At 36.0% G+C, this 24,388-nt stretch overlaps 1 protein-coding gene across 2 annotated transcripts in view; it reads left to right on the top strand.

The window, feature by feature from the left end:
• Positions 1–24,388, top strand: part of JAKMIP2 (janus kinase and microtubule interacting protein 2) — a 140,106-nt gene that overhangs the window by 90,873 nt on the left and 24,845 nt on the right. For both annotated transcript variants that reach the window (XM_039836473.1, XM_039836474.1), the window contains exons 4-16: positions 3,637–3,846; positions 5,664–5,762; positions 8,960–9,106; positions 9,776–9,916; positions 11,852–11,908; positions 12,823–12,942; positions 13,954–14,082; positions 16,513–16,596; positions 17,267–17,329; positions 19,882–19,980; positions 21,192–21,290; positions 22,976–23,029; positions 23,896–23,961. In XM_039836473.1, coding sequence (XP_039692407.1) covers positions 3,637–3,846; positions 5,664–5,762; positions 8,960–9,106; positions 9,776–9,916; positions 11,852–11,908; positions 12,823–12,942; positions 13,954–14,082; positions 16,513–16,596; positions 17,267–17,329; positions 19,882–19,980; positions 21,192–21,290; positions 22,976–23,029; positions 23,896–23,961 — 1,368 coding nt within the window. The remainder of the gene's footprint in view (positions 1–3,636; positions 3,847–5,663; positions 5,763–8,959; positions 9,107–9,775; positions 9,917–11,851; positions 11,909–12,822; positions 12,943–13,953; positions 14,083–16,512; positions 16,597–17,266; positions 17,330–19,881; positions 19,981–21,191; positions 21,291–22,975; positions 23,030–23,895; positions 23,962–24,388) is intronic.

The following is a 24,388-nucleotide window of genomic DNA, read 5'->3' as shown; positions in this document are numbered from 1 at the left end:
ACCCTTCACAGCATTAAAGGGCCCTGGAACGTCTCAGGTTGCCCACCCCTTTGAATCCGTAACAGGGACAGCAACTGCTTCGGAGGCCGGTCCGGTCTTAGATCCCAGGGCCACTCCTTGATCTCGCTGGGGCCTCCAAATGTTGTAGCCGCCAGCCCCGGAAAGACACACGGACCACCAGAAATCAGTGAGTTATAGGAAACATGCTCTTTATTTAGCCAGCTGGGTCTGCCAGGGGTACGCAGACCCCAAATTAAGCAGCCCCAAAATGTAGAGGTACAGGGTTTTTAAGCCCTAAATCTCATTCCTCATTCTGTCTTAAACACAAAGGTCTATTTTTCTCTTATTCACTATGTGTCAACCCACAGGTTGGTTGTGCAAGCAGGGGTACAGAAGCAGAAAGCTTATTGTTAGACTGTTATGTTTCCATGGGCGATAGCCTATGTTCCATGGGCGATAGCCAAGCAGTAATTTTCCAGCCAGCACAATACCTGTAAAAATATTCTAAATTATGAACCCTTCTAAAATCAGCATGCTTTACGTTTATAAAATGTCGTTGGGTTTTTACAGGAGTAGGGGAAGTTTTACAGCTTTCAGGATGGCTGACAAGGGCAGCTACTGGAAACATCCTGAGTGATTCTTCAGTCTTCTTTCCAGGACCATGTCTGAGAGCAATAAATAGAGCTAAAAACTCCTAGACATTTTTAAAATCGCTCTTTTCCTCCTAAATAAACAGGGGCCATTGTGATTTTTAAATTGGATATCATTCCTAAGTAACTTGTTTGCTGTGACCAGTTTCAGAACTCACTTCACCCTCTACAGCATTGGGTCTTTCTTTTTAATATGTATCACCAAAAGCCACATCAGTGTCTCACTATGTTTAAAAATAAAACAAATTATTGTATGAAAGTTATACTGTCTTAGAATAACCTTGTCCAATTATTTTAAAAGAAACATTTACATGCGTATATACTCAGAATGTTTAGCATTAGTTATACCTTAGTTATATCATCAAATTAACCATTACCTGTTAGAATATGCTTTATACTTCTCTAAAAATAATAGTTTCTTAGGAAAAACTACACTTTCCTTCTTGTGCCTGCTGATTTTAAGCAATTATTTTCTAAAAATTCTAATTATGTTCCTTGAGTGATATTGCTAGGATTTCAATTTTAAGTAAAAAGTGGTGACCATAGAACATTTTAGGAAGAGAAACGTGTGGTTTTCTTTGTACTGTAACACAGTGTCACCGTGAAATGTTGCCTTTGCTGTACTTCTCTAATTCTACATCTGCAATTCATTCTGTTGCACTGCTTGACAAAAAAAGACCAAACACAGTGCAGAAATACTGATCTCTGCCCTGCCTTTGGTTTTTGAAACAACAATGGCTGATAAGAAAGAATCAGTACTGTGAACTCTGGAGTCAGCAGGTAGGTAACTGAACAGGATGCTTCACATGAAATGTTTTTGTTTGTTGATGGTTTTTGATGTAAAATCTATGAGTATATCCACTTGTTAATTGGTAATTTTTTTCCAATTAGAAAGAATGACTTTCTTTCACTGGCACATTGCTGAAGGAGACACTAAGTCCCTCGTTTTAGCAATGTAAAATCTAAGCTCCTTGAAGAGGGTTCAAAAATTGGATGCAAACAGAATAACATGGGAACCTTTTTCAGTAATGCAGATGCATCTGTCTTAATTTTTACCTTCTTCTTATCCTTTCTCTAACCTCACCCCCAGCTCCATTCTTAGAACTGGAAGTGAGAGAAATTGGAGCAGTTCCCCCAGGAAATTCTGGTATATATCTCCTTCCATCTGAGAACAGAACTTTGGAAGATTTTGTTATTCAGAGACCAGAGTCCATACTTATAACCACCATCAATAGAGCCTTCTTGACAATAATTACTGGATATCCCTATAGAAAACCACTTTGAGAAATGCTGGAAATTTATGGATAATCTTGGTGCCAGTAGAGCCGTCTAATAGAATGGGCTCTAGAGTTGGAAGACCAAATTTAAAATCAACTTCACCCTTATTAGCATTATGATTATGTCCATATTAACCCTTCAGGTCCTCAGTCATCATCTGTAAAATGGTGATGACAGAACCTACATAAAAGAATCATAAATCAAACGAGATAAAGTACGTAAAGCTCTGAGTTTAGTGCCTTGAATGTGGCGAAAGATCAATAAATGTCAGTTGTGATGACTCTGATGGAATGATTTCCCCGCAAGTTTAGTTAGGTAGGGTACATCGGAACCAACTAGGAGTATGCAGATGTGGAACTATGGTAAACAGTAAATAACACCATAGATGACCAATCTGACAAATGAATGTGCTCCTGTTAAGAACGACATTGAACTCAAGTCTTCTATAAGAAGACAGAAACTAAAGACAATGCTTTTATTCCCAAATTGACAGGACAGTGTTTCATTCCTCACTGAGTTATCATATGATATTGCAGGGCCATGCAGAATTTAGCCCAGTGCTCTCCCAAAGTTGACTTAAAATTTCATCATGTGACTTGGTATCAATAGCTTGCAGATATTTACCTGTGGGAAATATGTGACTATGTAATACAACTTCTGTCCCAATTTTTTTGGTCTAAGGAACACAGCAAAGAAAAATTTATGCAAGGTGATTTATAATTATAAGGAGATATTTTATAAAGAGAAGAAAGAGTATAATATTGTTTGTGTTAAGTGTTTTTCCCTATCTTTTTGAATATTCACATAGAATATCATGAATAGAAGAAAGGTTTAATCTGATGGCTGTGCTTTCTTCAAAAATTATTATGGACAGTCACTTCACTAGCCTTCACCCAGAGATGGCAAAAACGTTTCAGTCCAATGAAACTCTGGACAATTGGTATCAAATTCATATAGGCCTGTAGTTGAGAAATATTTCTGAGGCCCTGCCCAGGCTTAGCAGAAATGAGTGTTGGGTTCAGTCCCACCGGTGCAGGAGGGGAAATAGTGCTGATATAACCAGGAATTTTCCATCCCTGTTCTTGTTCCAACCATGGTTTTCTGACAATAAGGGCAAAATGGTTACTACAGACTGCTCTGAAACATGGATAGGAATGGAATGAGCCATATAACATGAACCACAAAAGGACCTCAGTCCACATTCACCACCTGAATGCAAACATAGTGGTATTGGAAAATGACCAGGCTGTTGGGAAGTTGGCAGCTCCTTCAGTTACAAATGACCCATTCGTAGTGGCTACTGCCGTTTGAACAGAACTCAAAGGTTATTCCCCCAAAGAGGAGGTCACACCAAAAATTGTTCTGAGGAATACTGTAGTGGAACAGTTAGTATCTCAAATGACTCATTTTAAAGTTAACTTTTTCTTTCCATTTCCAACCTACCCAGACCATTTTAAACAATATATTGAATCGAAGCATCTACACAGAATATACTGAAGAGAAAAACTTACTCTCTGACCCCTAATCAGCCTAGGATGGCCCTTCACTATTCAGTCTTGCCTTGTCTTATTCATGAATTCAGTACTCTTTTCATACTCATGAATTTTTTCTGTATCAATCAGCCAAAAAAGTTGAACTCATACCATTATAAAAATGCATTTCTTTACAGCATTGTTAAATAAAATGTCCTGGGTGTCATTTAATTCAGATGGATGAAATCAAAGCCAAGGACAGGATCATCTTTTCCCTAGAAAAGGAACTGGAGACTCAAACAGGCTATGTACAGAAACTCCAGCTGCAGAAGGAGGCTTTGGATGAACAACTCTTTCTGGTCAAGGAGGCTGAGTGTAACATGAGCAGTCCGAAACGAGAAATTCCAGGCAGAGCAGGAGATGGCTCCGAACACTGCAGCAGTCCTGTAAGTCTATTCAAACTGAAGTTAAGAACACAAGAGTCATCTTTTATTTAGCTCCCAGGTTTTACTTTTCACTTAAGCTCTTTTCCTGTTTACAAAGAAATCAATTCTTTCTCCTACTATAAAACCAGCTGGTATCTTGGGAACAAGGTTTTCTAAACTTATAGACAACAAAGTGGTCTACACTGCATTAGCAGATCACAAGAGAATTACAGATCTTTTAAAATCTTTCATAGGATTTTTCTAGCCAAGAAATACCTATCCAAACTGCAACCTATTACAAGAATCATAAATTAGATGAAAATACTTTGCCTCTTGCCAAGACTGGTAATTTTCCCTTGTGTGAACAATTGATTTGGAAATTGGTAAAGACGGTTATCCTGTACAGCAGTCAAAAATGTATAACCATCGAAGACTAAACCATTTATATCATCTGAATTTTTCTTGTATGACTGCACTGGCCCTTATTTCTGTAGATTTTCGTCATTTTACATGAGAAATTATTTTCAGAAGTACAACGATAGAAATCAGCTCGTGTAGAGTTGGCTTTCATACCTTATACTTTTCAAATTATTTAGCGCTAAAAAGATTAAAATGAATTATTTAGGAACAGAGACAGGTTCCAAAGTAGTACTGAGAACCAAGTAATGAATAATTTATGAATTGATATTCAGGATATATATATCTCAGTGGGTGGTGGAAAAACTACTGAATTAGGATTTAGCAGATATAAGTTTTAGTTCTATCACTGCTGTACCTGCAGTGTAGCATGATTGTCAAGAGATTAGACTCTAGAGTCAGATACTTTGGTTCAAATCCTCGCTCTGCCATTTACGATGTGATCTTAGGCAAATCATTTCACTGCTCAGAGTTTCTTCATCTGTAAGAGACATTAGTGGTACTGCTTAAGGCTGGTCTAAGGTTTAGGAGAGATGATCTATGAAATGTTGAAGACAGTTTCTGGCACATAGTTAGCATTCAATAGATATTAGCTATTGATCTGTTGATATTAGCCAGGAGACCTTGAGCAAGTTATGAGCTCCCTGATTCTTACCTGTTCTGCTGAATCCTCCAGGATATTGTGAATCTAGAAATATAATGTGTGTGAAACAGTACAGCACTATCAATATTCAAGATGATGATGGAATTGCAAGTGTATAATAATGATCCTGCAAACTAGAGAATAGAATTAAGCCATGACTGCTGTGTGTAAGATGATCCATGGCAACTGTGCTGGTCGGGAAGCCAGTCACTCTGAGCAAAACACGCCAGTGAAGGCTATCCTATAATCTACCGCCTTTCACACGTGAAGGTCATGCACCAGCCCCCTTACTCTGATCTTTTTCTCCAGGAGTATGTAGGAATTTACAAAGTCTGTTCCTACCTCATACTCTATCCCCTCTTTGGCTAAGTGTCATAGCAGAACACCTGTCTAAGCTGCGGGCAGCAACGTGCAGCCACGACACAAGGATGCCCTTCAAACCACGAGAAATCACAGGATCGCCATGGTCTCACAGCTCACAGATATGATAAGCTAATCCAACTATCTTCCACGCCCCCTGCCAGGAGTCAGGGCTCCAGGGAGTATCTGCCACGTGACATTCATCTGCAGTTTTAACCAGGATTGGTCTTAAACCCAAGTGGTAAATATTGGGAGTTAGAAGAGGGCAAATGTTTACTGTTCTCTGAATGAGAGAACATTTTACTTTTACCTCATAAGTCAGATGAGAAAAACTAAACCTATTACTTTTATGAGCAGTATTCCAAAACTTTGTGAAAAGTGTTGTTGAAGAAATAGACATTTTAATTTTCATGTGTAGGATTTGCGAAGAAATCAAAAGAGAATAGCTGAATTGAATGCCACTATAAGAAAATTAGAAGACAGAAATACCTTGCTTGGAGATGAACGAAATGAATTGGTGAGTTCTAATCAGAATTTTTTATTTTATTTTATTTTATTTTTTGTGAAGCATATGTGCTATACCCATATAACCACCACCCGGTGGAAGGTCACCAGCATCTCAGACCTCTCCTTTTGTGACCCCTACCTGTCACCACCCTTCTAGAATTAACCACTGTTTTGATTTCTATCATGATAGATAGATGTCTACACCATTTTTAAAAATTTGTTGTAAATGGAATGATAACAATATTTACTCTTTTATGTCTGTTTTTTTTTTTTTTTGCTCAGCATTACTTTTGTGAGAGTCATTCATTGTGTTGCCCATAGGATTCACTCATTTTCATACTCTATAGTATTCGATTAATACACCATGTTATACTTATCTTTCTAATGTTAATGAAAATGTATGTTGTTTCTTAACGATTTTAAGCTGTTAATGGTGCTGCTACTTGTCTTTGGTGAGGAAATGTGTTCATTTCCAGTGAGAATATACCAAGGAGCAGAATTACTGGATCATAGAGTATGCATATAGTCAGCTTCAGTTAGTTTAGAGAACTAAAGTTTCCCACAGTTGTTATAGCAATTTACATTCCAAACATAAATGCATGAGAGTTGTAGTTTCTCCAAATCTTTACCAAAACGCAAAGATAATTGTTCATTTTAGTCAACTTGATGGATGTGAGGTATATTTTTATAGTGATTTTCATTTTTATTTCATTTATTTCATTTTATTTTATCTTCATTTCATTCTTCTTAAAAATGTGTTTGAGTAACTTTTCAAGTATTCCTTGGCCTTTTGGGTATCCTGTGTGTTTTGCTCTTTTTATTTTGCCCATTTTCTTTTGTACTGCCTTTATTTTCTTATTAAAATTAGGAATTTTTTAAATACCATCTTTTGGTCCTGCTCTGTGGCTTACATTTTACATTCTTAATGGTGGCTTTGGTATAAAGAAGTTATTTTTCAGCCTTTCTTTTTTCAAAAATATGCATTCGATGTCATAAATGTCTCTCTAAGCAAGATTTAGCTTTATTCCATGTTTTTTATGTTCTAATGTATTGCTATTTAACTCAAATTTTTTCTAATGTCATATAATTTCTTCTTTGAAATTTCAGATTACTTAGAAGGGTATGGCTTAATTTCCGAACATTTGAGATTTTTGCATTACTATAGTCACGAAACATGTTTTGTATTATTTCATTCCTTTAAATTGTGTGGAGATTTGCTTTATAACACCAGCTTATGGTCTAGTTTAGAAATGTTCTATTTTCACATGAAAAGAAGGTATACTCTGCAATTGTTAAATGCAGTTTGAGTCAAGTTTATTAGTAGTCTTGTTTAAAATCTTCTATATCCTCACTGATATTTTTGTCGGCTTGTTCTCCCAACAAATGCATCCATTTCCATTCTTAGTTCTGTCAATTTTACTTTATATATTTAAAAGTTATGGTACTAGTTGTACACAAATTAAGATTTGTTATATATTTTTGGTGTAGTGACCCTTTTATCATTACGAAATTCTTTTTTATCTCTAGTAATACTTTAGTTAAAATCTTTGTCTAATATTAGTTGAATTACATCAGATTTTTTTCCTTTAGTGTTCCCATGAAAATATATAACTTTCAACCTTTCTCTATTGTATTTAAAGTATGTCTTTTAAAAGGAACATTTTGTTGGGTACTATGGAACTGTGATTATTGATGTATGGTACATTAGAATTACAGATATTTCCTTTTCTTTGTAAATAGCATGTACTAGGTAAATTTATATATTTGAAACCTTTGTCATAGATCTCCAGAAAAGAGATAAAATTTAAAATAGTGAACCTAGTGGAATAATTTATTTACTTTATATGTATTCAGTATTTAATATTAATGCTTCAGGTACTGAAGGTCAAAATGAGGATTAAATGAAATTATTTATGAAATACAAATTCAGTTTTGGCCTTTAATCTAAAATAGGTTTTTTTAAATGGCAATTAGCATGGAGTTGGGGAATACTGTTTTAGAATCACAAGAGAAGCTTTTTCAAATATTCATCGGTAGCTAAGTTTCCTTCCCCAGCACTTCCCAAAATGCTAGGTTCTCAAAAACAGGAGTGAGTAAAGAATCTTTTCAGGCATTTCTGATACACCCCTCCACTCTCCTTGCTTTGGTTCCCCTCCCCCAATACATACTCACATTCAGAACAGTTAGTGTGAAATGAATGAACTAAACTGTGAGAAGGTTAACATTGAAATCTGCTATGTATAGGGTGACCATAAAATGTCATGCAGATGGGAGAGTTTGGGATGTAAAACGGGAGGGACTCTTAACAATTACCTCAAGATAACATTCATAAACTTAGACCAGTGGTTCTCAGCAAGAGGCGATTTTGTCAATATCTGAAGTTGTTTTGGTTGTGACAACTGGGAGGGTGTTACTGGCATCTAGGGGCCAGGGATGTTCCTAAACATCCTACAGTACTCAGGACAGCTCCTTACAACAAAAAATATATGACCCCAAGTGTCTAGAGTGCAGAGGCTGAGAAACCCTGCCTTAGAGTAACTGGGCAGACCAGAGTATGGTCACTCTTAATTATGGGTAGGTAACAGTGCAACCGTTCTTTCTTGAGGCTTGCCGAAAATTAGATGTTCTTAAACACAAATATCAATAGAGTTTCAAAAGTAAACTTTGTTTTATTTCATCTTTCTCAATAAAACTAAAATAAATAGCCATAGTGTGAGTCAAACTTGGCAAGATCTCTGATGGAAAGAATAGGCTTTAGGGACAACCCTAACCCAGGATTGAGTTGCCTGGAGGATTCATTCATTTTCATACTCTATAGTATTCAATTAATACACCACGATATACTTATTCTTCTATTGTTAATGAACATTTATGTTGTTTCTTAACATTTTTTAAGCTGTTAATGGTGCTGCTACATGTCTTTGGTGAGAAAATGTGACCATGTGATTCCAATGAGTTGCTTTATGTCTTTGAGCCAATGAGGCCCGGGGAGAAGTGTGAGCAGCGTGGGATGGGGGCTGAGCAGGGCAAGGTAACTGGGCTGGAAAAGTCAGTGGGGAACAAAGAGTGCAACTAATTACTCCTGCTGAGCATCTCCAAAAGCATAATCTCGGCGGCACCTCCTTTACGTTAATAATAGATTGATAGAGGGTCGTGAAGAGTATGATGAAAAGCCATTAGAGGAAACTGTAACTTGTGTCTTCCCAGTTAAAACGTGTGAGGGAAACCGAAAAACAATGTAAACCTCTTCTGGAAAGGAACAAGTGCCTGGCCAAGAGAAACGATGAGCTGATGCTGTCTTTGCAGCGCATGGAAGAGAAACTAAAAGCTGTCACCAAGGAAAATTCAGAAATGGTGTGTACCACAGACGCTGCAAAACTACAGCTGCCTTTTTAATGTTATACCAATCACCTGACTTATCGCTCTTTCTCAGTTGTTTTCTTCTTTAAAATACAATGCAATTTATGAAAGTTTGGATTTTCCCTTATGTAAGCAAGGAACCTTTAAGGAAAAAAGCAAAAGAAGGTTGCTGGCTCTGAATTTTATGGAATTTCTAAATTTGCAGAACAATAGGAGTGCTTCCAGGAATCTGTACACTCTCCAAAAGGCCTGAAATATGGAAGCAAAGTTCCAACATAGCTCCTCAGCCACAGACACCTCCTTCCAAGAATTTCACTAACGTGCTCTTTACAGAACTGTACAGTGGGTATCCCTCATCTTCTAAGAGCTTGCATAATAGTTGGGAACTAGATGCCATATTTTGTATTATGTATGGATAAGTGCTCTGCTAATGCACTTCTTAACAGACTTTCACTACAGCTGTAATGATCTTCAGACATTGCCAGTGATTTCACTTACAGCAGATAAAATGTGCTGGAGGATTTTAATTGGGCTCTGCGTGCATTAAAGCTGGGCAGTTTTCAAATTTAGCTGGAGCCTCATGAAGTGTCTACAGATATTTGATGTTAACCACTAAAGTTTAGGATTTTTTAAATCTCCACCTATACTTCTTTTCTAATCTAGAGAGAAAAAATAACATCCCACCCACCCTTGAAGAAATTAAAATCTCTGAATGACCTCGATCAAGCCAATGAAGAACAAGAGACAGAGTTTCTAAAACTTCAGGTCATCGAACAACAGAACATTATTGATGAGCTCACCAGGGTAGGTCTTGATCAACCTACAAACTCTAAGTTGTTCCCAAGGACAGGCAGCCAAGACATCGCCATACACAGGAAGCACATAATTAGTTTGGATCAGCCCCAAAGGCTCAAGTTCATGTGTCCAATATGTAAACAGGTTCAAGAGACTATTCCAAAAATACTTTATATTATTAAACTGTTTTTAACTTTTTCAGTTATTATCTGGTTATTAGTAATTATAATAAATCAATTTGTTAATTAATTTTGTAGCACAAATAATAGCCACAAAGCACATTAAAAGAAATTCCAAATGCATAATAATGTGAGTAAGTAGGAAATATAGGTATGTCTTATTATTGACTTCCAGTATCAAGACTCAGACTCAGAGGTTAAATATTTTGCTTACAATAACAGGACCATATGCTTCTTATTTCCCAACACCTAATTCAGTGTCTAGAATATAGTTGCCGTTTAATAAATATTTGCTGAATAAACAGCAACATCATAAGTACATGACAGAGCTGAAATCCCAGTCCAGATCTTCTGACCGTTACTTTGGTACCTGGTGAAGTAGGTGGAGCAGGTATTACTCCCATTGGCTTCCAACTGAAGTCTGTGTTCCCAGCAGTTGTGGACCAAGACCTTCAGTGCCTAGGAGTTTCCTCTTTGCCTTTCTGCCTTTATTCTGTGAATGGCATCTCTGGTCGTTCTCGGTTCAGGACCAAACCAAGGCCTAGACAGTTGAAGAACTAGTGATGAGGGGTTTTAGGCAATAGTCTCCAGAGTAAGGTGAGCAAGATGATTTATTACTATTGAGGGAAGAAAAGAGTATAACTTCTGTTTATAATTATTGATGGTTTACCCTTTTAAAATTTTCTATTTGGGGTATATATTATGATGCATATACTGTATTAGGAAGGTAATCTAAGCATAAGTTTTAAGTTGTAGGTATATTGAGGTTGCATGACCAAAATACTTTTATTTACTTAATAAAGATGAGTAATCAAAAAGGTGAACACCACTAGCTTAAACCAGATTATTTATCAATCATGGCTTCCTGAAGTGCTGTGGCCCTCACTTCACTTCTGTTCCCTTAAAAACTCATAAATCTCACAGATTCACTAGTTCAGGAATTTGTTTGGCTTTAAGGATCTTGAGTTTAAGCTAAAAGTTTCTTATGGAATTTTGACATGTTTAGGCACTTCAACCAGATTTTCAGAGAGGTACAAGTGTCCCTTATTTCATCGACCTTTGAATTTGTGCAGTAAATACATGAAGTACTTTAGCAAATGAATACCAAATTCTGAGGGTATCCTCATTCACAACAAGAATGAATTGAGACATTATTATTTCTAGATGTTCTTGAATTTCCCAGAAATTTCCAACAGCCCCCCCTCCAAAAAGAAACACCAGATGATTTCAACCAGGTAGATAGATACTCCATTCCCACCTTCAGAGGCTGCAGGTAAGAACAAGGATCCAAGGATAGTCAAAAGATAAGTTTCTATGCATTTCAAGTGGTTAAATGAAAAGAATAAAGTTTTACTTTATTGTGAATTAATAGTTTTTTAACACTGACATTTAAAGTAATTTTGGGTCTGAGAAAACTGAAGAATTGCGCTTTGGATAATGTAAGTAACTATTTTCAAAGCTACTTGATCTTCAAGTATAAAACAAAGGATTCTGATTAGAAACACAATGCACTTCCTGATCGTGAGGATTTCAGACCCACACAGATTATCAGGAAAAGTTGTAGAATTTTCTTACTTCAAATATATTAAAGTATCAAACTCAAAATTTGCTAAAATTTACAAAACATAATCTTATTTTAAATAGAAATGTGTAATGCCTCAGGGGAAAAAACAACTCTCTGTAAAACAAATGAACAAACAAATAAATCTACAAGGAAAAAAATGTACCAATTCAAGATCTGAAAAGTGCTTCTTCTGTTTTCCAGGACCGAGAAAAGCTCATCCGCAGGAGAAAGCATAGAAGAAGTTCCAAGCCAATTAAGGTAATGAGGAAACTAGATTATCAGGCATTTGCCACAAACAGCCAGAGAAGTGAGGCATGCCAAGGAATCTTCCTACAAAGATGCAATAACTCAGATATTCCTGACCTACAGCAAATCGTGGGCTTTATTTACTAGAGGAAACTCTCCACAGTTCTCAGAAGTCCAAAGATACTGCGCTTTTTAACTTGAAAGGATTTGCTTTAATATGACTTTCTATGAGTGAAGAAGCAACTAGGTTTGACGTTGAATGGGTTATCTGACAAGTTGAAGAGTCACATTCCAAGAACATGCAAGTGACACACATGATTTGATGTCTCTCAGTGGATAATGCTAGCATCTGATACCCATCCTATAATTGTTTAATATATTTTTATTATTCACTTGGACAGTATTATTGATAATTATATTCCCAATTCACCAATATCTATACAACCTCTTATAATCCACAAAGTTTTATTATTTAATTTGTCTATTCATTCGATTTTTGTCTGTATCAAGTACATTATTTGATTTGGATGTAAAATTATATGATAAGACTTAAGATTTGATAATTCTCTTTACATAGATGCCTAGACTTTCAGAGTCCCTTGATTATATTTTAGATACTGGAAATAGTAAATCACATAAACTCGTTGTGATAGAAAATGTAACACAAGAAACTCCAGTGCTTCTATGAAGAGGGTCAATATTAATGAATCTTCCAGAAAAAAAAAAAACACTAGAAATGAAATAATACAGGACACACATTTATTGGAATTATTATGTTTGTATCCATATTCTTATTTCATCAAAGAAGCATTAAAGTGTCTGTGATTTTATATTCATTTGCATCTATGCCAGTCGACAGTGCTTTAATAATATCAACTTTCCCCACTTTTACTTGTGTCAGTAAATATGTACTTTCCCTCCATTAGAGGCCTGTTTTGGACCCATTTATTGGCTATGATGAGGACTCCATGGATTCAGAGACGTCATCCATGGCCTCATTTAGAACAGACCGAACACCAGCTACTCCTGATGATGACTTGGATGAAGTAAGCTTTTCCACTTCTCTAGACTTTTCTGATAGTGTCACGAAATCTTTCCTTTAAGAGGAAGAAAAAGCATTTCCCTTTTATCTCCTTTATGACTGTACAAAGTGATCTCTTAATAGTGACCAATTTTTGACCATGCTTGATTTTGTTACCTTTTAGAATATAGTTCACTCATCACTTCTCAGCCTTTTGGCTAAGATCGAGTGAAAATAGTTCACCCACGTCATGTAGCCCTTTTAGAAACTTCTCTGAAGTTCAGCTCTGTAACTTGAAGACTTCTTTCAAAAATCTAAAAGCTTGTTCTTCTAAGCTTGTTCCTTGGTTCACACCTTCCCTAGATGAAGAATCAGAAGAACAAGCTTTTAGATGTAGTTTTAGACAGTATTAAGCAAAACGTGCTCTGTAGACCTCCTTCATTCATCAGAATCATCGAGGGAGTTCAATTGCACTGAAAATTCCTGGACTCTACCGCACAACTCCTGACTCAGGATCTTGGGGGTGGAACTCCAAAATCTGCATTTTTCACAAAACTCCCTGGCGATTGTATTATGCTCTGAAGGTTGAGACCTTACGCTGTAAAACTATGTTTTCCATAATTATCTAGGGAAGAACTTGTTGGATATGAATGTATTGAAAAAAAGTGAGACTAAAACTCTGAATATCATTTCTTCATATTTAGATCTGTCATCATCAGGGTGTAAGTTTTTCTTATTTGGAACCAAAATTGACTATAACCCAATCCCAAATGGATAATAATAAGAAATATGTAAATAAACAAATGCTTCTTTTTTAAAAACAAATATGTAAATATTTCCACGATGTTTATCTTGATTTACAGAACTTGTGTTTATCCACATACTTTAGAATCAAGAATAAAATCGCACAGAATCTATAATCAAATAAATCTTTAATTTCTCTTTAAAAAGTGGACAAATATTAGTATTTCACACTGAACACTGGACTTGAACATAACATAATTATTTTTTGGCCTTTTCCTTTGTTCACCTCAAGAGTTTGGCAGCTGAAGAATCTGAGCTGCGATTTCGACAATTAACAAAAGAATATCAGGCCCTCCAAAGAGCGTATGCCCTCCTGCAGGAGCAGACTGGAGGCATCATCGATGCTGAAAGAGAGGCCAAGGTCAGTGTGCGTCTGCACGGAGTGCTCGAATAGGCTTTTTTGTGCAGTGGTCACAGCATAGAAGTGCCAGGGACATAAATATATCAATAGGGAAGCTTTCCATGTACCCTTTTCTTCACTGTGGCTTTTGAACTGTTGTATCTTTTATGTCAACAAACCTTGGATCTAGAGACATTAGATCTGGCTTAGATCGATGCTTTTGTTCCTTTTAGATAGTTGAATAACTTGCTATTTGAAAACAAACATTTTCAAAGCTAGACAATATTGAATTTTTATAATCCTTTTTTTTTTCAGTTTCTTGCTTGGAAAAAAGTTATCTTTCAAAATCAATGATTAGCCTTTTTCTTTTCTTAGTTAATAAGTGCATAACACTACATTGACAGCATACCAAGAATTTTCACTGACAGTATCTTATTTAACCCTTGCAGATATGCAGATATTTTACAGTAGAGGACTTTGAGGCTCAGAGGGTAATTGAATTGCCCAAGATCACACAGAATAATTAATGGGAAACTGAGATTCAAACTCAAATCTTAGTGGGTCAAATGTTTTCTCCGTTATATTACAACTGCCTCTCGTAAGCCTATTTCGAAACACACACATACACTCACTCTCTCTCTCTCTCTCTCTCTCTCTCTGCTTATTGAGTGCTTTCTGTGCTCCAGACATTTTGCTGAGCACTTTACATACATTTATCTCATGTAAATTTAAACAACCGTATGATTTAGATACTGTTATCTTCTTTTTATAGGAGAGGAAATAATATCTTAGTAGGAGTTAAATATAGATTAGTTACCTTAAAACTTGGATTAAAGCTGGGATATGAACCTAGTCGTTCTGAGTTTAGTCATAACCACCATGCCATAACTGCCCGTTAGATTAATATATAAGGAGCAAGAAGGAGTGTGCCCACCTAGTGATTTTCTCCTGCTTCCTGTTTAGATGGTCTATAGTATGCTGAAGATTGTCATAAGAAGTACTATTAGTTGTTTAGTGGAAAAGAATAAATATTATAGCTATGAATTTTAAGTAGTAGCATGTATACATACATGCATATACATATATTTGAGTAAAGATGTTTTTTAAAAGCACTGTGATTTAGAATAAAAAGGCAAGCAATCAGTAGGAAGGGATGTATGTGTGTGCCTTCATGTTTGTGCCCTAAAATTAATAGTGTGGCTTTCATTATCAGCATTTACTAAGCATTCTTATAACATAGGATTGGTCAATTAAAATAATAGCATATGCCTTATGTTCTGGCGTGGCGATGCTGTAGGAACCGGTTCTCTTTCTCTCGTCTCATTTTCCCATCTAAATAAAAGTTTAGCACTATCTCTGGCCATTAAAGTATTTTTTTAAAAAAACCTTACCATTCTAAGCAAAATAGTCTAAAACAAATGCAGATGTTAGAAAAAGAACAATTAAGTATATTGAAAGAAGTAGAAATGGAAAACGGATAATATAGATGAAGGAGCATCAATGAAAACAAAAGATATAGTCCTTTCAATACAAGAAAAAAATTAATTATACTTAAAATCCATTCAAAGTTGAAATAATTCTTAGCAGAATTAAATTTGGAATTTTTTTATCCTGATGAAGAGAAATATAATGTTTAACAGTCCAAAGAAATATTCTGCTCACAAGAAAGAATAAGAAAAGGATACCAGACTTTGCTGATTTTATTCAACTTTGTAGCAAAGAACCTACCTACCTAGATCATAAGACAAGAGAAAAATATGTGAATAGGCAGAAAACAAAAAAAAAATTTTTCACAGAAAATAAGATTGCACATACAGAGAGAATAAAAGAGAATCTAAGAACAAATTACTGGACTAAATGAAGTAGGGTCGCTCCATAAAAGATCAGTGTCCAAAACTATTTACACGCATACACGATCAATACATACATGCATAATATAGATTTGGATTTAGATATAGATTTAGGGCACAAAGTTGGCTCTGGAAGAATGGAAAGATTTTGGAGAGGCAAAATGGGAGAAGGCTTTCTATTGGGGAGCTCGTTCAAACAAGAGAGAAGTGGAGAGTTCCAGGTGTATTTAGGAAACAAGATCACCAGCAGGTAAAGGGTGGACTCTGTGTTGATGAGTAGTGGGAAAAGATTGGAAATCTAATGAGAGTTTTCAAATCCCAAGCTAAAGAGTTTGAATTTTAGCCTAGTGGTGAAAGAAAGCACTGAAAGTTGTAAGCAAGAATTTAAATCATAAAAATAGTTTTAGGAGATTCTCCGGTCATAGAAAATTATTCTCCTCTCTTATTTATTATTATTATTAATTATTATTATTATTATTGTTATTGTTATTATTATTATTTTCTTTTTTTGCTTGTGGAGTTCTAATCCAGGAAGATGAAGGGAAGAAAAATATTGACTTCGCATTTCATTTACTGAGCTCTGGAATTTTGATTTCACTAGGCTCAAGAACAACTCCAAGCAGAAGTGCTCAGGTATAAAGCCAAAATTGAAGATCTGGAAGCGACTCTGGCTCAGAAAGGACAGGTAGGCATTTGGTTGCTGGTACTTCTGCAGATGCAGGCGATTTGATCTGACCTTCCTCTAGATTACCCTGTGCATGGGTCGCATCCAGGACACGGCTTGGCTCTCCACAGTGACCTTTCTCAAACAGTGTCAGAATGTTCAACTCTATGTTTCTGTCCCTGGTGTTTTTCTGGCCAGAGCGTGAACCCAGCTACAACAGCGAATGAGGTTGGGCAAGAGGAAGAAGAGCCCTGTACAAGTAGCCTAGAGTGGTTTTAAACTGCTAAGACAAAGACCCACCCCTCCAGCTGCATTCTTTGCCTCTATGCTACATTTATGGTTCTGCATTTTAATGTTTTCCATCCATATGTATCTAGCCTGTGTGCATTCTGACCCTTGTCACTTTTTGCCTGTGTGGTCACTTCTGAGTCCCCAGAAGGCTGGTCCTGGATTATTCAGACTGAAAAAGGTAGAGCTAGTGAGTGACAATAAAAAGGGGGTTAAATTTTCCTGGCAACTTCGGCCCCAATGTCTTTGAATAAGGAACTGGCAGGGGTGGGTGTCATTTACCAGGTGTTGGCAGGCAAACAAACTAGGTGGAAAGAAGACAGTTCTGGCAAAGTGGTTAGACGACACATGCTCTTTCGTGCCACTCTGAAATGCTGACTGCGCGATATTCTTTGTCAAACAGGATTCACACTGGGTAGAAGATAAACAACTTTTCATTAAGAGAAACCAGGAGCTTTTAGAAAAGGTATGTTGGGCAACACCCTAGTGGGGCAAAGGAGAAATCGATGAGAGATCCAGGAGCAGCAGGGGGTCCTCTCAGGAGTGGCACAGGGGCTAGGGGAAGGGGAGGCTTTTCGGCACTGCACTCTCCTCTGCTGCGTGCTCAACTGCATCCCTGTCACCGCCATCACCATCAGTGAAGTGGCACGTGTGCATGGCTCTGCGCTGGGCATTGTGCCGACTTTTAAAAGGATGTGATCCCTGAAACCTATTAATTTGTTAACCATATATATATACTGTATATGTACTGTATATATATATACACCCACCTGTGCACACATCCTATGTGATCGTCCATCTATAAAAAACACTGTGAACAAGACTTGTTATTTTGTGCAGGGAAGTGACAGAGTATGACTCCAAGATCATGCCGCAACCTAGTGTAGGCTATGTTCTCACTTTTAATCTTTTTTCTAAGCTTCGCTGTTTATATACATGTATTTTTTTTTTAAAAAAATAAAAGAAAGCACGAAACAGCATGTCCAGGATTTTGTTCAACAAATCAAGATGCAAAAGAGTGGTTTAGTCCCAACAGATGTAATTAATTTTGCTTATCTGAACATAGGTTTTTGATTTAAGGCAATGAAATACAGCAGAGATTACTTTAAGTTCAGAGGCTGCTATTCCTATAGTATTTGCCTTCCACAAATCTAGTGAAAACATTACAAAATAATCATATATTATTGAAAAAATGAATTTGAAAGTCCATATGAATAAAGAAAATAATTCTATAGGTCAGTCCCAAAGTATGTAGAAATTATTTTAGGATTATTTCTACCAGTGTTCACTAGCCTTGACAAGAAATAAAAATGAACTACAACACTCTTATAAGCATGAGAAGAGAAAAAAGATACTTGACCTCCCTCCTCTCTGATCTGGCTAAGTTAGAACACCCTATCTCACTTTCTGCATGATGAGAGACAGACTTGATACATAGAAAGTGGGCGAGTGAATATTCCTGGACCGAGAACTGGTACCCAGAAAGGTGAAGAGTTCCTAGAAAGAAACTTCATCAGACATTGGCCCTGGACTATGAATTACAACTTGTAAACCACCAATCTAAGTGCTAGCACTAACCACTAGAACCAGGAATCTCCCCAGATATCCCATCTTTGATTCCAATCCAAGATGCTAGGAAATAGAATCTCTTTTGTGATCTAAGTCAACTTCTAAAAATCTAGTGTAAAAAACTTGAGTTGATTAGTGTTACATAATATCTCACTATCTCCCCACCTTTATTTTCCTATCACTTTTCTATCTTATAAGGCTACAAGAAAAGGATTTTAGTAGTCTCAGCGATGCCCAGTAGTAAGTGTAATTATATCTCTTTACCAACTAAAAACATAATTTTTATTATGTCTACTGTCTGATTCTTTTTGGTTTTCATTTCTTTGGGCTAAAAGTGGAATTTTGAGCTCAGCTTTTGAAAGAAAACCGAATGACAAAGCAAAACATCCTACTTCAAGTATGTGTACTTGGGAAAGTAAAATTCATCCTATGCTAAATAGCCCCCATGTTTTTTAAATTCTAAAATCAAGATTTTAAATAGTTACTGTGCAATAAGGCCCACTAACACAGCTGATATCAAAGGCAGCCCCAAACCTTTTGCAGATCATGAAAATTTGTTGATCCCTTGTAGACATGGACCCTGTATATAGGGCAAAGCATGTCTGTACACAGCGAACTTGATTTCATACTTCATCAAGAAGTATGAACTTGATTTCATACTTCACCTATAGAGGTCCTATAGGTGAGCCTTACAGGTAAACAGAAGGAAGAAGTGTCACCTCTGAATGAGTGGACAAGGAAGCCTTTTATGGTAGGAGATGTCAGTGCTTAGTGTTGAAGGAAGTGTAGAATTTCCTCACCTAGAAAAGGAAATTGGAGGGCCCTTTTCAGGCAGAGAGGTGAACAAAGACAGCTCTTGAAGTCACCAGTCTATAGGCTAGGTCTGGGTTTCTAGACTCTGGTGTGTGTGTGATCACATGAGTGTGTAGAGACAACAGTGATAACCTTTAAAACCAGAAAGCTACATGGTGACCAGATTTATTAAAGTTTTTGATTTCCATATTGAAGAGTTTGGCTTTACTCTGTGGGTAACTGGAATTTCAGCCAAGTTTTGTACATGATCAGAGCTGTTTGTAAAAAATTATTCCTTTGACAACTTGTAACTCCAAAAATAAGAGGTGTCAGACTCCGTTATTTATACCATTGGATCTAGTTCTAGGGCACAGTCCCTGACCCACAGCAAGGGCATAGTGACTACGCTTAGATTTGCTATTCTCTCAACTTTATCTCAACAAATGGAGGTGTCCTCTGGCATTTTCCTCTATGAGCCAAAAAACTTAACCGAAAGATACCTAGAAGGAAAGCCACTAAAGACTTGTCTTTTTCACGTCTACTTGGGATTTTTCATGGTCAAGATGATGTATTCACAGAGTAAATGAACACTATCCATGCTTGCTTTGCAAAGTTGTACTTGCAATATTCACCTAATTTGAGGATTTACTTTATTAGATAGAAAAACAGGAGGCAGAAAATCACCGGTTACAACAGGAACTGCAGGATGCCAGAGACCAGAATGAGCTGCTGGAGTTTCGAAACCTAGAGCTAGAAGTAAGGAAACAATAATAATAATGATGATGATAATCATAACAATTAACGTACATTGGGCACATTCTATGTGTGAGATGCTGGATTAAGCATTTCTGATGCATACTCTCATTGGATCTCACAATCACAATCAAGATTTTATACATGAAACAACTGAGGTTCAATAACTTGGCTAAGTCCTATGTCTTGTAACTGGTAAAACATTGATGCAACTCAGAATTGTCTGCTCAGATACTATACTTTTCAACACTATTATTGCCTTTATGAACAAGACTAATGAATACTTTTTAAATAATTTAAGAGATTTCAAACTTTATCAATATTTTATTTCTTTTAAATAATCATTTTCGTCCATTCTGACTTATAAAAATGTCACCTCAAAGATTATATTTTAAAATATGCTATATACAAAAATATTTTATCATTAGACACTTGGATTTGGAAGTCAGCATTTTAGTCTATAGTGCATTTATGCCCAAAGCTAAATAAGGTAACTTGTTTAGGAAATATTTTGGTTAATCTGACCAAATTTCAGAATTGATTTGGTTTTTTTGTTTGTTTTGTTGTTGTTGTTGTTGTTGGTGGTGGTGGTTTTAAGTAAAACATACAAATCAAATCAGATTCTGATTGTATCATGCAGAATCTGGCTTAAGTTGGTTGTATGTTGAAATGTAAAAGTTGAGAAAAATTCCCATTTGATATCTCTGTTATTTTGCCAGCAATTTCTTCTTGAGGTTTTTCAAATTAGGTCTGGATAGAGTTGGCAGTTGGTATGCTTTAGTGAAGAAGTTATCTTTGGTAGCCCACATATCTTATTCATAAAGCTTGAGCGGATTGCATATGCAAAAGATGTTACCTGCCACAAGACTTCATTGTCAAAAGATCACAATTTGTGATGCCTGAAAGCTCTAAATATTCATATAGTTTGCATTAGAACTCCACTTCCCACATTTCCCTGATCAAAAAGTTTGCAAGATTGGATGACACCAATCTATAAATTCTCTCTCATAGCTCTTAGTTGACTAATCAGTTCTTTCCATTAAATTTAAGCATGAACATCTTGAGTTCTTTTTTTTTTGTTTTTTTTTTTTTGCAAAATGTCATATTTATAAACTGCTGAAATAGCATAAAGAGAGAACACAGACAACTGGTTTAGTGTTTAATCAGTTGTTGCTTTTGTTTTAATTCCCATATATTTTTCACTGTATTTCAAGGAAAGAGAGAGACGATCTCCTCCATTTAATCTACAAATTCACCCATTCTCAGATGGTGTGAGTGCTCTACAGATCTACTGTATGAAAGAAGGTGTCAAGGTAGGCAGATATTTAATTTCTTTATTTTTAGAAGGTAGAAAAACAGAATTGGAAAGGTGAGGTTGCTCATGATTGTTTTGTCTTTTAGTCTCCGGATATCATTTTGATAGAAACTACGCAGGAATTGAAAATAGTCACATCTATTGGAAAATCAGTAGAGCATAAACAAAATAAACGTGTGACATATGTTTGAATGATAACAGCAAAGAACACAGGAAACCATGATTATGTAGAACAGAGTAACATAAAGAATGATATAGAATCAAAATGTACATCATAATCATTACCTTTAATGATCGAGAGGAAATGTCAAATAAATTCAGTATTACAAGAAACATATTTCAAGTATGCCAGATAAAAAAGTATTTGTTGAATCTCTTTGTTTTGCTGTTCTAAGTGCTATGGAATTCGTAACCTTGGAATTTCAGCATTTATAAGAGACCTTGATATCTAGATATGTTTAATTTAGGGAGGATTTCTCTTTTGGAAGAACTTATAGTTTATGACATGTTGCTCACTTAGACAAAATATAATTTTATCTGTAGTGATATTGGAATACATTTTAAATAATAAAGTTGAATGGAGGTGGCTCCATCTCCTGGAAAATACATTGTCCTTCAATATAATGAAACCACATGGTGAATATCTATTCCAGAGGTAAAGCTGGGAAGCCTCCTGCTCTTCCTGGTCTCTCCTTTACCTTCTGCATGGCCTTTCCTGCTCCCACTCTGAGCTGCCAAATATACCTGCTTCAGTTGCCTTCTCTCTACCTATGAGTTTGAGCTTCAGACTTTCCCCTTCCTAATGGTAGAGGAATACTATATTGCATTTGAAATTGGAGGAGAAAGTGGTAATAATGAAGTAAAAAGTGATGAGGGAAAAATTAAGTAGTAAAATTGTGCTTCCTTGTTTTTCATCTCAAACCACTTCCATGGTGTTTAAACTCTTGGCCTTTTTGGGCTGCATGAAAAGTTGTAAACCAAAGCCATTTTTTTAATTCTAATTTAATGAAAAACACTGTACTTCCTCTTTTCCTTAGATGGTTTTTTTTAGATAAATCGTAAACAACCTAATTTAATGGATGTAATTTTTATCCAAGGGAACTCTTTCAACTGGAGTTCAGCTGCTTTAAACTGATTCAAGGAATATAGTAAAAATCAGCTATTTTCCATAGGATGACATTAATGCTGAACACCTAAAAAATGGAACTGCACTATAGTTTTCTAGGTGGCAATCAAAATCTCAACCTGGTCAGAATTCCATTAATTAGAATGAAATTGGTTGATTATTGATATTTATTACCTATTACTTTTATTTATACCTGAAATCTACCATATTGAAAAAAAATTGATAACTAGAAGGAAAAAAACGAGCTAATTTGAATCCTTCCTACATCCTAGACTCTTGTACACAATCTCTTTATCCGCAAGATCAGCCTATGAAGAAAGTACTTATTATCTCCATTTTGCAACTGGTGAAATTGAGAAAGGACTGTTTAGTAGTTTTCTCAAGTTCATGTAGCTTATAAGCACAGTGGAAACTTAAAACCAGGTGTACCTGATTGAAAACAACTCAAAAATTACTCAAGGCTCTAAAATGTCTTCTCTAACTTAGGATTCAGGCACTGAATGAATGTTAGGCCACATTTATGTCTTTGACTTGAATGTATCTCCTTGATTTTGCAGGATGTGAACATCCCGGATCTCATAAAGCAGCTTGATATCTTGGGTGATAATGGAGTAAGTATCAAATTAGTGCAGTAAAGGTATAAATTTGCCTAACGAGAGGCAAGAAATATTTGCCAGTGTATCATGTATAAAATAATATCAGGTCGAAGGCCATGTTTGCTGAAGGATCTAGCTCCATGGAGAGAATCAACAGTTTATCAAACAACCTGACTAAAGGGTTATAAGGATCTCTGGAAGGTGGCAAGAATGAGAACTAGTAGTGCTTTTCTTGAGCAGGTTTGAGATTTGAATGCCAAGCAGGTCTGCAGTGATTGAAGCTAATTACCTTCTGACTGCTGCTTGAAAGCATCCAGCGTGAAATTAATCAGTCATGCAGTTGCAAATGCTGCTAAATAGAAGGGTTGGTGGAAGCCCCATGAAGGTGGACCAGGAAACTATAATCCCTTTTTTTTCTAAAAACACCTTCCAGGCAGAATCAAGGCATAGTAATTCAGTGGGAGGACTATTCATTGAGCTATTAGATGAATGATGCATGTAGGTCGAAAGAGTCACACCATTTTATTGTCTTGAAGGATTATCAAAGGAGAGAAGGGAATCAATTATATCACATCAAACTGCTATGAAGAGATTATGCATTTTTTCATTTTGATTTCTGCTTTTCTCATAACATCACTATTGATGAAGTATGCTTATAGTGAAACAAAATCAAGTCAGTATTAGGGAGATATAAAAAAGTAACTATACTTTTATAGGTTTTGAATGAACTCTTGGTTAAGAATTTTTACTAAATAGAATGTTAAGATTTCGTACATATTTATGCAGTAGTGTCTGTGGCAGGCACTTAGGCAATATTTTCTGATAGTGTAAATATCATAAGTACCTTCAGGTTATTTTCTTTCTTTCTTTCTTTTTCACAGAATTTGAGAAATGAAGAACAAGTGGCCATAATCCAGGCCAGCACTGTGTTGTCCTTGGCTGAGAAGGTAATAAGTTATACTAACATTCAAATCATCTCAGTATCTGGCTAAAGAGCAGGGTAGGGTTAAAGGACATTGTCTTTGCACACGACTTTGCGTTACTGAATACTTAATAAAATTTTATTTTTCAGGGCGATACAACTCAGATAAAATGAGAATACATACAAAAAAAGTCTACACACTGAGTTAGGATGGGTGGGTCATTCTTGCTTTGAAGTCTCTTAAAAACGTAATTCTTAAGAAATGGGAAACCTTCTAAATTACATTATTCAAGCAATCCCTGCCAAGCTGGAAAACCAATAAAGAGTTTTGTTAGAACAAAATTTAGCTGTGTAAATTTGAAGATCTAATTGGCTTTATTAAGTGATTCATGAACTGGGCAGCATCTCATCTAGCAATTTGAACGGTGTTCCTAGGGGTAGTACAAAGGAAG

The sequence above is a fragment of the Pteropus medius genome, unplaced genomic scaffold (assembly GCF_902729225.1).
Source record: "Pteropus medius unplaced genomic scaffold, Ma_sr-lr_union100, whole genome shotgun sequence".
NCBI lineage: Eukaryota > Metazoa > Chordata > Mammalia > Chiroptera > Pteropodidae > Pteropus > Pteropus medius.
This window is presented reverse-complemented; position numbering and strand designations above follow the sequence as displayed.